The sequence below is a fragment of the Triticum dicoccoides genome, chromosome 2A (genome assembly GCF_002162155.2).
Source record: "Triticum dicoccoides isolate Atlit2015 ecotype Zavitan chromosome 2A, WEW_v2.0, whole genome shotgun sequence".
In the NCBI taxonomy this organism is placed as follows: domain Eukaryota; kingdom Viridiplantae; phylum Streptophyta; class Magnoliopsida; order Poales; family Poaceae; genus Triticum; species Triticum dicoccoides.
In genome coordinates, this window is record NC_041382.1 from 465,947,206 (window position 1) to 465,960,805 (window position 13,600).

Here is a 13,600-nt window from a genome sequence, read left to right on the forward strand (position 1 = left end):
AACGATGGATTTTGAAGAGTGTGTACCCGTGAAAGGTGCGGCCATGTTCCATGTCACGGGCGAGCCGATGCTATCGCCAAAACTGCTGGAGGCACTATCAAGGGATCTCAGGAGAATGCATGACCATGTGCTGTCGACTGAGAAAAGCCTACTAGCCTCGAAGGATCCAGGATATCCGACATACGCGGCTCGTGTGCCTGAGGGGAAGTGCCGTGTCGACACACGGCCCGCGGAGGTGTTCTTCCTGCGGTTTGACCATATCTTCGAGATGTTTCTGACAAGGCGGCTCGATTTTACAATCATCCGCCTTTTTGCGCTACATATGAGCTCTGACATGAAGAGAGAAGAAGTCTCGCAAATCTGTGTGGTGGATCCGTACTACGTGCATGAGTCTTTCTTGAGTCTTGGCGACTTTGAGTGTGAAACTTCTAGGGAGTACCTCCAAAACTTCATGGTATAGAATAAGGACCAGGAAATTGTCCTCCTGCCTTATCATCCAAAGTAAGTCAGTTCCGGACAAGCCTTTCGTACATTTCAATCATTCCTTCTCGCTCATATGGAGAATAATTTGAGGTGTATTTTTCCCTGCAGTAACGGGCGCGCCGTCCTTATCGTTCTTACCCGCGAGTCTCCCACGCTGTGTATTTCGACCCTACCAGAGACTATGAGAAGAAGGACTACACCCACATAATGAATATTCTAGATGATGCTCTCCAAGGCTTCAACATTAGGGGTGGCCACCTGCAGATCAGGAAACAAAGGAACAAGAAGTTGGGTTTCTTGCATAAAACTAACTTCTGCTGCATCCATGTCCCAAAACCAAGCAAGAAAGATGGATTCTACCTCCTCCATCTCATGATTGAGTTCAGCACGGATCACCAAAAGCTTCGCATGACAACCAAAAACGATGATCATATCTGCAAGTGGGTAGAATCTCATGGAGAAGCGGATTACAAACTTAGAGATGACATCTTTTGCATCCAAAGGGACATTGCGACGATCATCATGAAAGAAGTCGTCGATGAGAAGGGGATGTTCCACCACGGCCCTATATCGCCAGCTGACGTCCAAACTCGCATAGGCATCCAACTCATGACCTCACATCGTTCAAGAAGCTAGGGTCCATCCTTGATGATATGGAAGGATGGAACTTCTAGTGATTTACGATGCCGATGATGATGATATGTGTCGGTTGAACTTGTATACTTTCTGTAGCGATGAAACTTTGTGATGTCCATGGTCCCTGCCGAACTTGCGTAACGCTACTTTGTTAGTTTGGGTACGATGACATGCGTACCTCTAGTTAATTAGTTTGCGTACTATATGTTGCATCTAGTTGCTAACCCTTTCTTTTTCGTGTTTCTCTAGTATATTTTGTTGCATATGATCGTACATTCTCTTGATGAAGGTGCATCTCTAACAAGTACCTAGATTATTGATGGCGAAGAAGCAGTGCTATGTCATGTACAAAAAGAAGGTTCCAGGAGTGTATGATGAGTGGCCTGAGTGTTAGGCGCAAGTGGATGGGTTCTCGGGCGCCAGCCATAAATGCCTCAAAAGCAGACAAGAAGCCGAAGCTAGTTACTTAAGGTTCACGCTAGCGCGAGAGAGGACTCGTAACCGCCGCCTCATGTACTGCATAGTTCCGCTCTCACTCATAGTGATAGCTCTTCTCGCGTACATCATTGTTTAGATAAATGACGATGTAGTTGCAAGTATTCGAGACTTGTATCGCTATTTTCGAGATGATGACGAGAGACCACTTTGTGTTGGATGATGATGACATGATTTGATGAGACTATTTGTATGTATATGCTATGATTACATTTGTGGTCTCGCAGCCATTTGTATGTGTATGATGATGACATTTGTATGTGCTAAAGATTCTTGTATAAAGCCTATTCAAATACAAAACAAATATGCAGAAAAAAATTCAAAAACTAATAAAATTAGCAATAGCGAGGGGAGTAAAGTTAGTAGCAGCGTGCCACTAGCAGTAGCGCGGCCTAATACAAAGCGCTAGAGCTATTAGCAGTAGCACGCTGTTCTACAGCTCGCTGCTACTATGCTTGTATAGCAGTAACACGGGCCAACACGTGCTGCTGCTACAGGTTAGCTGTAGCGCCGTATCAATAGCGCGGATGCCCGCGCTATTGCTATACCTAAAACCCGCGTTGCTGCTAGGCTTTTCCCTAGTAGTGCTCTGGCTAACATATTCGACTGTTCTGTTGGTCAAATGCCTTTTACGTACTTGGTCCTACCTCTTGGGACATCAAAACCATCTGTTCAGGACCTCATGCCCATCATTTGCAGTGCGGAACGTCGCCTTACCCCAACCATTGCAATGATGTCGTACGGGGGTAAACTCTCTTGGCTTAACGCTACGGTCATGTCCTTACTGATCTATGACATGTGCACTTTGAAAATCCCTCCCAAGATACTTGAAATGCTTGATAAAATCAGACGTCGATGCCTTTGGACAAAAAAGAATGAACAAGGAGACAAGTGTAACTCCCTGGCTGCCTGGGATATGGTATGCAAACCAAAGAAATGCGGAGGGTTGGGAGTGATCAACTTAAAAATTCAAAATGAAGCCCTCCTGATGATTTTTTTGCATAAATTCTATAACAAGAAGGACATTCCATGGGTCTGTTTGATCTAGGACGCTTATTATTCTGACAAAATACCACATGCCATAGATCCATTGGCCTCTTTCTGGTGGCGTGAAATTCTTAAACTCACGTCCAAATTTTGTGGGATTTCCAAAGTTCTGGTGGTAGATGGGACGATGATGCCTTTTTGGAAAGATCTCTGGCTGGACAACATAATACAAGACTCACACCCCCGGGCTTTCTCGTTTGCATTGCATGAAGACGTCTTTGTCAAGCGTTTCTTGGAGAGCACGACATTGCATGAGAACTTTCATTTACCGCTCACACCCCAAGATCTCAACGAATTACGGGACCTTCAAACTCTCTCCTGGCAAACCAACCCGACCACCTCAATCTCTGATATCTGGTTATATACGTGGGGCAAAACTGAATTCAAAGCATCTGATTATTACAAGTTTTGCTTCAGAGAAGCTCGTGCCCATCCTACCTTCAACCCGCTCTGGCGATCTAAATGTACAATGAAGCTCAAGGTGTTCGGGTGGCTGCTCTTCCATGACCGTCTCAACACCCGCAATATGTTGAGGAGGCGCCATTATAACATTGGGCATGACTATGATTGCCTCCTTTGTGGATGCCATGTTGAAGAAACGGTTGATCATATGATATTCACATGCCCGTTCAGTCAAACCTGCTGGAGCAAGTTACAAATCACATGGCCCACATTCAGCTCGCGCCTAGATGTGATTCGCGAAGTTAGGGCTGCCTGGCACGACCACCTCTTCGTGGAAATTTTCATCACCTCAGCATGGAGCCTGTGGAAAGAAAGAAACAACAAACACTTCAGGGGGTGGCTCCATTGATATGCTCTTGGCTGGACAGATTCAAAAAAGACTTTGAGTTGCTTCAACATAGGGTTAAAAAGGCACATATTGCCTCACTGCTTAATTTTTGTAACTCTCTCTTGTAACATCTTACTCACCTCTTTAGTTTAGCACCCTCTCTCTAGTGGATGATCACCCCCCCTCTGTACATACCACCCCACCATGTAAACCACCTTTTATATGGAACCTCTCCTACTGTCAATTTGTCAAAAAAACATCAAGCTTATTATCATGGAACAATTCAAATAATAACATCACCTCACTCTTGACAATCTCCCAACAATGTTGGAAGAATTCAATAGGAATGTTGTCTGGCCCTGGTGCTTTATTTGGTTTCATAGCGAAAAGTGCATTCTTTATTTCAGTTTCTGAGAAAGGTCTAGTAAGGATAAAATTATCGATATCTGACAATTTCTCATTTGTCCCCCACAAATGTTCACCCATTTTACAAATGTTCCCAACTGTAAGACCAAAAAGGTCCTTGTAGAAACCAGTAGCATGTTTCAATAGGTTTTTAGTTCCTTCTATCACCATATCTCCACAACTGAGAGAGAAAATAGTATTCCTCCTCCTTCTCCAATTTACTATTCTGTGACAATAATATGTATTTGTATCCCCTTTCAACAACCAACTTTCATGAGATTTTTGTAACCAAGCAACTTCCTCTTCAACTAAGAGATTGTACAACTCCACCGAGATTTCAACTTTCCTACAATACAGCTCAGGTGACAAGACATCTGTTTCTTCTAGTTTTCTAAATGTTCCAATTCCTCTCTTAACAATCTCTTTTTTTTCTAGCGTGCCCAAACATGTTGGATCCCCAACCTTTGAAGAACTTTTTAAATCTCTTTAGTTTAATGTTCAAAATATCAATTGGATCATTGGAGTTAACCAGTTTCATCCAGACCTTAGCAATTAAGGGAAGGAAATCGGGATTTTTTAGCCAATTCAAGTGAAATCTAAATTCTCTCCTCTGCACAGGAGCAGGGATCAGATCCTCAGTATTCAAGATCAGGCGACAGTGATATGAAATCTCTTTCACCAATTTCCTAATAAAAGTCAAAGGGAATAGGCTCTCCCAAGAGTTGGACATAAGAACCCTGTCCAATTTCTCAAGGGTGGGGTTTTGTTGATTGTTTGACCAAGTATACATACCACCATTCATGTCTACTTCTCTTAGAGAAAAGGAATTAATGATAGAATTAAACATATGAGAAGAATGGCAAAGTCTAGTTTTCTTATTCTTCTCACCAACATGTCTAAGGATATTAAACTCTCCCCCCGCAATATACGGACAGGAAATGTTACTACACATGTCAAAAAACTCAGTTAAGAACTCTACTTTAAATTCCTCATGTGCAGATCCATACACTACAAGTATAGAATAGTTCATTTTTTCTTTTGTCCCATAACTCAAATTTCATAACACACCTTCCTACAATACAAGACCTGATATCGAAAGTGTCATGTTTAATACCGCATAAGATACCCCCGGATTTGCCAACAGAAGGGATCCATTTCCAACAAAATGATTTTTCCGGATCAATTTTCCTCAAGATCTTAGAGGAAAAGTCCTTCTTCATTGTTTCCTGAATACCAATAAAATCCAAGCAATATTCCCTAATCATGTTAGATAAGCAAGTTGCCATACCCCTTTTTCCCACCCCCTACAAACAAAAGAGGCTAATCATTTTTTCTTGCATTTTGGAGAGTGAGCTTTTTTGCTAGGTTTGCCAAGAAGATCTGACGGCCAGAAATCACCCAGATGTGAAATCGAACAGTTAAAAAGACTGATAGGGTGAGAGGGCTCGCTTTAGGCTCAGTTTAGATTTTTTTTTTGTTGAGAAAAAGGCTCAGTTTAGATGCTCTGTAAAAGCCCAATACTGGCGATAGCGGAGAAGCGAGAGAGCCCATCAACCGGATACACACCGAAAAGGTCACCCGATATTGGGCCCTCCGTGCACTCAGCCCGAGCTCTGTTCAGTCACCTCGACGCCAAGCCCGACCACAGCACCACGAATGTCTACTCCGGCCGGCGACGGTGAGGACCCCGGCGCAGGGACGCCGGAAGCAGCAGCGCCATTCTCTGCCGACTGGAAGGAGCGGATCTTGGTCCCCGTCGTGGCCGCCGGTGAGCCGCCCTCACCTGTCCCTCGTTTTCACTTCCGCCTCCGTTGGAGTGAGGAACTGTCGTGGATTTCGTTCACTTTCGGGAGATATCTCTGATCTGTTGAGTTCGTTGACCTGGTTGCTTGGCAGGTGTTGTCGGAGCTGGGTTCGGGCTGGTGTCGCGGCACAGGGCGCGCCTTGGCCCGATCCGCGCTGCCGCTACCTATGCGGCTAACCTCTCCATCGTGGCCGGATGCTACGGAGGTGAGGCCCCTAACACAGAGGCATCAGATTTGTTGCCTTGATTGCAACTTCGAGATGAACTGAATCAACTTTTGATGTTTCTGCGTGGAACATTTAGTGTAGATGGTATCATGATGCGGCGGTGGAATGCTTTTCCTGTTTCTAGCGCACCATTCGAGATACTGGATATGCATCCTTTTACCATTGATTATGGTTTCTAGTCATTTATGGTGGGAAATTTGAATATGGTGCCTGCCCTGTCCCTGCCCATGCTATGAACGGTTTGCAAAATGTTGTGCCCTAACCATAGTAAAAACTCAAATTTACCCAAGGCCTTCTTTTAAAGTAGTATTTGATTATCTTAGTCTGTTGTTCACTTCATTATCATCGCGTAAAATTGCTCGTAATGTAAATCACTCTATTGAAGCAACCTTTTTTCGTTCTTGGATATTTTGATCACAAGATCTAAGGTCTTTGCTCATGAGTAATCACATAGACAACGTGGCAGGCTGGCAGCTATAATCTTGCAGCACATTGCTCACAGCAGGATATGTTTATTACTGCCAGCACTTGACTAGTGAAAGAATGTGCCCAGGGATTTACTGCTTAATATCGTTGGGAATTGTGTAAGTGGCTGTTTATATGTTGAAGTAGGATGTAGCCACGGCCCTATATGTGTTCTGGGAATAGTGTAGTTTTTGCGGGTTCAGCTTCTATTGGTTGGCATGATGAATGCACTTACTTTTAAGTCATCGAATATGGTTTATGTCTTGATCTTTAGTTGGCTATATACAAGTTTCACCTGCTGGCTCAAGTCTTGCTTTAAGGATGCAAGTTAAATATATAGCTACAAGCTAATTTAAACAGCAAAGTGGCCCATACTAGTGCCAGTTCCCATGGTATTGCACGCTTGCACAGTTCCGTGACTTCTTTTTCTCTACTTTGAAATGTTAGTTTGCTCATGTGAATTAATCAAGGTAACAAATAGCATGTTGGAGTAAACTTGCAAAGCACATACTCTTTTGATACTTAGGTGCACGTGAACTTGCAAGAGATGCTCGAGCTACAACACCTGATGACCTCATGAATTCTGTTGTTGGTGGGCTAGCAAGTGGAGCTGTTCTTGGCCGAATACAAGGTTGGTCATTATATTGCACAATCATATATTGACTTATGTTTCTTTTCATACTTAACGTCTTTCAGTGACTCACGTTTGCAGTTTTCCTCAAGTCAAATTTGTCTATAGTGTTCAATTCCTCATTGTTCTTATGGATTTAATCACCACAGTGCACCAAGCAAACTTATATATCTGAAAGAATTAAGTTTATGATATCACTCATACTACCAGTATCAGATCAAGATACATATTAAATTGCATTACGGACTGAAGGTCAGGGAAAACGTGCGATTGTGGTCAGTCATGTGCGTTCTGGTAGAGCTTGTCCAAGTGCTTAGAAGCTAAGTGCTGTGCCAACTGGCTACATCATACATGATCAAAATATCTTTTTACCACATGACCTCGTGTAATGGGACACTCTTATTTTCGCGCAAGTACACGTTTTTTTTTCAACTACATAAATGTATCCATGTACGAAACATCACAGGGTGAATTTAAACGGCACCTTGGGCTTATCTTGTTTTCTATAATCACATGCTGTGTGTGGCCAGGGGCGTAGTAGCAAGGCAACTATTGAGAAAGTTGTCTGTTTTCCCATATTTAGTGAGATGGCAGATTGCCTGTATTACTTTGCACATCGGAGGTCTCCACGGGATCTTCTGATCTGTTCAAATTAACCACTTCCACAGCACCCCCCGCGGCCCCCAACGCACACACACACACACGGACACAAAAAGAATTCCAGTAAGATCATTTTTGACGCTACGATATTTTGGGCCGGGGAGTACCTTTTCTGATTGATTTGCAAGTCGGCCATTCTAACTCTATTGTACTTCAGGAACTTAAAGATATTTAACCTTGGTTTCCCATGGGTATTTGAGATCAGTTAGCATCTACTGCAAATTTCAATCGGTTTTGGTAATTCTCAGATGCTTGGAATGTTTGCTAATCCTGGTCATCTCAACTTAAACAATAGTAAACCTAAAATTGTAGTCCAAATATGTGCAGTATTTAGTAAAAAGTTACTTCAATTCTCAGTTTTAGTGAGGTTAATCCTCCATAGGATACTTCTTGGTATCTTAGATTTCCGTTTGTCTTTTCAGTTTCAAACAAGCTTAATCAATTTCTCGTATTTAAAATTTAAGTCAATTCTCTATATACGTGGGATGGGGACGAGGAAGATTGGATGTTGATCTAATGGATAAGAAATGTGACTGGGATATAACAAAAAATCAAGTAAGGTGTGACTAGACAATCTCAATTTCAATATATTCAGTTTGATACGATTGCAGAGAAACACTGTTGTATTTGACTCTGTAGCCCAAAAGTACTCTGCTCACTTTGGATTAATTGGGTCTTACCAAACTTAACATCATTGCCCAAAATTTGGATGTTGATCTAATGGATAAGAAATGTGACTGGGATATAACAAAAAATCAAGTAAGGTGTGACTAGACAATCTCAATTTCAATATATTCAGTTTGATACGATTGCAGAGACACACTGTTGTATTTGACTCTGTAGTCCAAAAGTACTCTGCTCACTGTTCTACTATGCTTTGTGAGCCTTGAATATTCAAACAAAGAAAGTTATATTTATGTCCTAAAGGCCTAAACACACCAACAATGCGTCACCATTTCTAATTTCCTCAACTGACCGGAACTGCAGGTGGTCACTTTGGGGCGGTGAAGTATGCAGTCACCCTAGCGGTTGCTGGTACTGCACTGGACTATGCCGCGATGAAGCTAAGCCCTCAATGGCGTGATTGGAAAGAGCATTTGTCCGTTGATACGAAAGACTGGTTTACTGTACCCGAATGGTCACCTATCCAAGTGCTCGATGAGGAGGCCTTGGCGAAGAAACGAGAGCGAGAGGAGTTGCTGTTTGCTCAGCGAGCACTTGGTAAAGTTAGCGAGGAGCCTTAGCTGCCGTGCTTCAGAGAAGTGCATACTGATATATAGGTTCGACGATTTTGTCAAGGCGTTGTATGTCTCCAAGCCGTTGTGTCGGGAAGGTTGCCAGTTGCACCTATCTTGCCCTGAGCTTTATATTAACCTTTTGACATATATCTTTTTTTTTGTCCAAGACATATATCTTTATAATCTTGTTTTGTTCTACTTATTAGTATGTCTGTACAATACCAATGGCTCTTTGGGCATCCTAGGAAGAATAAATATGGGAGAATCCAATCCAAGATGGGACTTGGTGTGAGAGTTCCAATGAATTTCCATTCCCTGCAACTTATCTCTCTAATCATGTACTCTCTCCGTTTAAGTAATTCTTTTTCTGATTCAGATGTATATAGACATGTTTTAGTGTGTTTGTTCACTCATTTTAGTCTGTTATCCATATTAAAATATCCAAAACATCTTATATTTATGAATGAAGGGAGTATCATACCTTCGTTTCTAAATATAAGCCTCTTTAGAGATTTCAATAGGGATATATACAGATGTATATAGACATATTTTAGAGTGTAAATTCACTCATTTTGCTTCGTATGTAGTTTGTATTGAAATCTCTAAAAAGGCTTATATTTAGGAACGGAGGAGTGGTAGCAAAGTTTTGCATTTTGTTTCCTGGATGCATATGGACATGATTACAAATCATTTTTTCTTCCATGGCTGCATTTTATCTTCATTTTACCGAACTCTTAGACTACGTTCCAAGAATGCCCCTCTAAGATGTTTTGGAGATTTTTCTTTGAGAACTCCACCCTTCATAAATGAAACAGCCACAGTTTTGAGTGATACAAACACCCTCGGATGGATCAAGGAGCCACACATGGCATGCCAGCCAAGGTATACACGGAACTCTGTCGCCATGTGATGCCATGTTTTTGGTAATGCCCAGGCTGAACAAATGCAATTTAACATTTTCATTATTGCTCATGACATGATACAATTCATCTGGACACATGCCAGGCCAAGGCCAGTGTATTGTGAACTCCGAGAACCTCGCCAAGTGACGGCGCCCTAAGCATTCAAAGGTTCTGGTAATTCAAGCGCTGAAATGATTGCCCATACTTTCACTGATTCCATCTATTCAGTCAAGATAGCATTTGTTATAAAATTTATACATTTCATCATCGGCGATAAGTGGACACGACAAAACTTTGGTGCTCAACTTCTCTTATCCTGTTGCAGAATTTCATTGAACGCCTTACTCAAGTTCTCAGAAGTTTTCAGAGAGAATGTATCATTCTAATGGAACACTGTTTCTCGTGTGGGTGCTCAAGGGCTTAAGGCCTTTCTACTGAAGGCGTCTGCTTCATTAGGAACCTGCGCAGGAAATTTAATAGTTCATTCATTGTCTAATAAGAAAAGAAAATTCACTAGCTATTTTCTTCCTTTTGAGGGGAAAATTCACTAGCTCGGTACAAGGGCTGAGATTCTGGTATGATTTTCCATGCCCTCCATAACAACTAGAACAAACATCTGGTCGGTAATCCGGATTATAGCCACAATTATGCAACACATACTGCTGTCTTGATCAGAAGATAATGCTGGGTTTCATAGTACCATGTCCTATCCATCCCTTGATGCCAATGAATGCGAGAAAAGTATTTAGGGCATGAACATGTAAAACTTGGATGTACGTAGTAGTCTAGCCAAAAAAAAAAATGAAACTGGACACCAACAAAATATTTACAACATATCAGTCTTTCCAGTAAGAAAACGACACGCATTTGGGTGCATGTTCGAGAATCCTTTTTTCGTCCAGTAAATGCAATTGGTTAGTGAGAGAAGAATGAACTAAATCATCCTCTGAGCTTTCTGAAAGCAATGTTCGTATTCATCACCTATGTTATTTTTGAACAAGGAAGGTCATAACCATTGCCATGATCAGAATGTTATCGTTTCCTGGGTAAATCGTCACCCTAAACTTCCGCCTTGAATAGACGGCCTTATTGAGTTTGTACGGGAGATTTGTCTGCACAAATTAATAATTGACATTTTAGTGTCAGTCTAAAATGTGTTCAAAGTTATAACCATTGGACCAGTACACTAGACAACAGATAATGATCATCAGTGGATCACGCCCAACCAAAATTTCCATAGTACCTGAGCAACAATGGAGTTTCCCCTTATAATCGTGCATGCTCTTCGAGATGGATTTCCTACGAGTATGTAGCTTGGTTTTTGCTCCTCAGATGTGCTTCTCGGCGGGACAAAGACATGTACCTCCTTTCGATCTGAAGAAGCACACATTACCTTTGTTGAAAAAATTATGTCTTTCTGTTCCCAACTAATTCCTCTGAATGCCTGCCACGCACCCTGGAAAATAGTAGCCTCCCACTCAGTGACATAGTTTACATATGTATTATGCACAACAAGGGATAAATCACGAATTATTAAGGCGGGCATTACAAATGTAGCATCATCTTCAGGCTTCCGAGAGCCAAAAAACAAAAGCACGGAAATAAACTTACGTCAAGTATTGCACCTGACGTTGTGGCAGCTCGTACTATTACTCATTGTTTGTTCTGTCTTATCGGCCTAATTAAGCTTATCAGGTACCACCTCTGTTCCTAAATATAAGACATTTTGGCAGCTCAATGAACAGAGGAAGTATGATACTGAGTTACTGACACAAAGTGCTTGTATTCTGTCCTGAACTCTCCTGAAGTGTAACATTTTTGCAGCAATCCAACTAATACGAATCAAGTGAGGACAAACAAATTCGAGCAATCTACTCCTATTTCATAAGCAGTATACTTGAAGCTGAAACTTTTCTAAGCAACAGCGGAGTAGACCCGAATTAAGAAGCCAAGTTGACTTGATGATGGTGGAATCTCTCACTCAGAATTAAATTAACCAGAGCAGACGCCCAAGCTGGAATCATCACCTCGCTGGTCCTGGCAGTGACCAGAGTGCTCCCGGAGGCGTCGAGGAGCGCCCTCCCTCCGCACCTCCTGCCACAACCGTCCGCCGCCGTGACGCGAAAGGCGAGACCGCCAGACGCGTCGTGGACCGCCAGGTCGCCGCCGCCTCCGAGGAGCTTCTTGACGACCGTCAGATCGACCGGGACGACGGGCGCCGCCATGGGTACGGGCGGCGGGGCAGCGGCCGCGGCGTTTGTCCTGTCCATGGCAAGGGGAGAGCAAGCGAGGCGTTGGTTTAGGAAAAGGTGATCGGTAGGGGGTAGGAAGGAAAGGCGAATGATTCAAGAGTGGGTGGAAGAAGCGAAGAAGAGGCGAAATGTTTGCAAGTTAGCGTTTGGGCTCTTCTATTTGGCGTGGCCGACCAGAACCAGCTGACGTGGTCATTCGCGTCTGATTATTCTTTTCCTTAGCGGAATCAAATGTGCGTGATTAGGGCATCTTCAACACCGTCCATTAAACCTGTGAGCCAGGTAGTTTGGCGTCCGCCGAGGCCGGGATGGGTGAAAACAAATGTTGATGGTGCTCTCAACTGCGCTCTCATGATTGTACTGGCACATGAGTGGTGGCCAGGGATGCTAACGGACAGTTCTGCAAGGGAGTGTGTTCCAAGTATGTTGCAATGCTTGAACCATTCATCGTCGAGCTTGTTGAGTATATTGATTAGATTAGATGCATAGGATAGACTAAATAATATTCTGGCTAGTCTTGTACATCAAGTAAATCATGTACTCATATATATATGTGCTCATGAGACTCAAGCAATACAATAACAATATCATCAACCCACTCTCTCCCTTTTAACATAGTATCAGTTTAACCGATCCAAACCCTAGCCGCCGCCCGCCGCTTTCGCTCCGCGCCGCCCCCGGGGCGGTCGGCCTCCATGACCGTCGCCGGAGGCCGCGCCGCCCGTACCTAGGGTTCGTCCGCCAATCGTGTTGGCCGGTTGTCCTACAGAGTCTTTTCCCTAATTGCTTAATCCGGGTTTTCTCTCTTTGCCGTCGACCCTCGCGCGCCTCCACTCCGACTTCAGCATCGACCACACTAGCATCTTCTCCGACACGACAGCCTTGCGTGCTAGGCGACGGCCTGAAACGGTCGTCGTCCACGCCTCCGTCCGCATGTCGGTATGCGCTGGCCGTCGTCGCCTTGATCCGATCGGGGATCCTACATCAAGTCAACCTCCATCCACTTCAAGCAGGATAGGGTTGGACGTACGTGCGTGGGTGCACCGGCTTTGCTCGCATGGCGTGCGTTGCGCTGGCCCGATCCGTGTTGTGTGCATGTTGGCTGATCGTTCGTATACATGTACGAATCAACTTCCTGTCCAACACGTGTGCTCGTGGCTTAGTTGCCTGCTCATGCGACGCGACCGCTGCAGAACCCGCCGTCTTCATCTTGGCGTCCAGTCACTCCATCTTCATTGCATGTTCGGCCTGATCAGCTGTATACATGCCTCCATCCGTGCCACGCGATAGATCTGGCCGTCGCTTGCGTGCGCCTTCACGGGTCCCGTGAAAATCATCTTTCAGTTTCGCACGTCCTTTTACCGATCGAGCAATGAGCTATCACTGTGTCATCACGTCAGGCCGTAGTGTCGCCGCCCCGTGGTATTTTTCCGGCTGCACCGACCGTGTCACCGCTCCATCACCTCTTCGGGCCGTAGTGCCGTGGCCCGTCGTCCACCGCCGTCCCAAGGTCGTCCGCTCTTAGTTGTCCTCGTGGCTGCACCGACCCTCGCGCCGCCGCTATG

The 13,600-nt window shown here is 43.9% G+C and overlaps 2 protein-coding genes across 3 annotated transcripts; one reads left to right on the top strand and one right to left on the bottom strand.

Moving 5' to 3' along the window:
• Positions 1 to 5,445: 5,445 nt before the first annotated feature.
• On the top strand, positions 5,446 to 9,202 carry LOC119354918. Its single transcript, XM_037621686.1, has 4 exons — positions 5,446 to 5,624; positions 5,753 to 5,866; positions 6,879 to 6,983; positions 8,631 to 9,202. The coding sequence occupies exons 1-4, from the start codon at positions 5,513 to 5,515 to the stop codon at positions 8,885 to 8,887; spliced, it is 588 nt and encodes a 195-aa protein (XP_037477583.1). The 5' UTR covers positions 5,446 to 5,512; the 3' UTR covers positions 8,888 to 9,202.
• A 623-nt stretch (positions 9,203 to 9,825) lies between these two features.
• LOC119354919 (protein LURP-one-related 7-like) lies at positions 9,826 to 12,149 on the bottom strand. 2 transcript variants are annotated; one of them, XM_037621688.1, is made up of 4 exons: positions 11,811 to 12,149; positions 11,027 to 11,239; positions 10,765 to 10,895; positions 9,826 to 10,243 (listed from the first exon to the last, which is right to left on the bottom strand). In XM_037621688.1, exons 1-3 carry the CDS (start codon positions 12,051 to 12,053, stop codon positions 10,770 to 10,772), a joined length of 582 nt encoding a protein of 193 aa, XP_037477585.1. In that variant the 5' UTR covers positions 12,054 to 12,149; the 3' UTR covers positions 9,826 to 10,243; positions 10,765 to 10,769. The 2 variants fall into 2 exon arrangements, with proteins under 2 accessions (XP_037477585.1, XP_037477584.1); XM_037621687.1 differs by lacking the exon at positions 9,826 to 10,243 and having other exon boundaries at positions 10,565 to 10,895; positions 11,811 to 12,148.
• Between the last annotated feature and the right edge of the window lie 1,451 nt (positions 12,150 to 13,600).

Bases quoted from the DNA above. Each gene is read 5' to 3' on its own strand.
- LOC119354918 (XM_037621686.1), top strand. From the start codon at position 5,513: ATGTCTACTCCGGCCGGCGACGGTGAGGACCCCGGCGCAGGGACGCCG. The intron at 5,625-5,752 runs GTGAGCCGCCCT...GTTGCTTGGCAG, and splicing joins GGTCCCCGTCGTGGCCGCCG to GTGTTGTCGGAGCTGGGTTC. The intron at 6,984-8,630 runs GTTGGTCATTAT...CCGGAACTGCAG, and splicing joins TGTTCTTGGCCGAATACAAG to GTGGTCACTTTGGGGCGGTG.
- LOC119354919 (XM_037621688.1), bottom strand. From the start codon at position 12,053: ATGGACAGGACAAACGCCGCGGCCGCTGCCCCGCCGCCCGTACCCATG. The intron at 11,240-11,810 runs GTGATGATTCCA...ACTATTTTCCAG, and splicing joins TCACTGCCAGGACCAGCGAG to GGTGCGTGGCAGGCATTCAG. The intron at 10,896-11,026 runs GTACTATGGAAA...TAATTTGTGCAG, and splicing joins GAAACTCCATTGTTGCTCAG to ACAAATCTCCCGTACAAACT.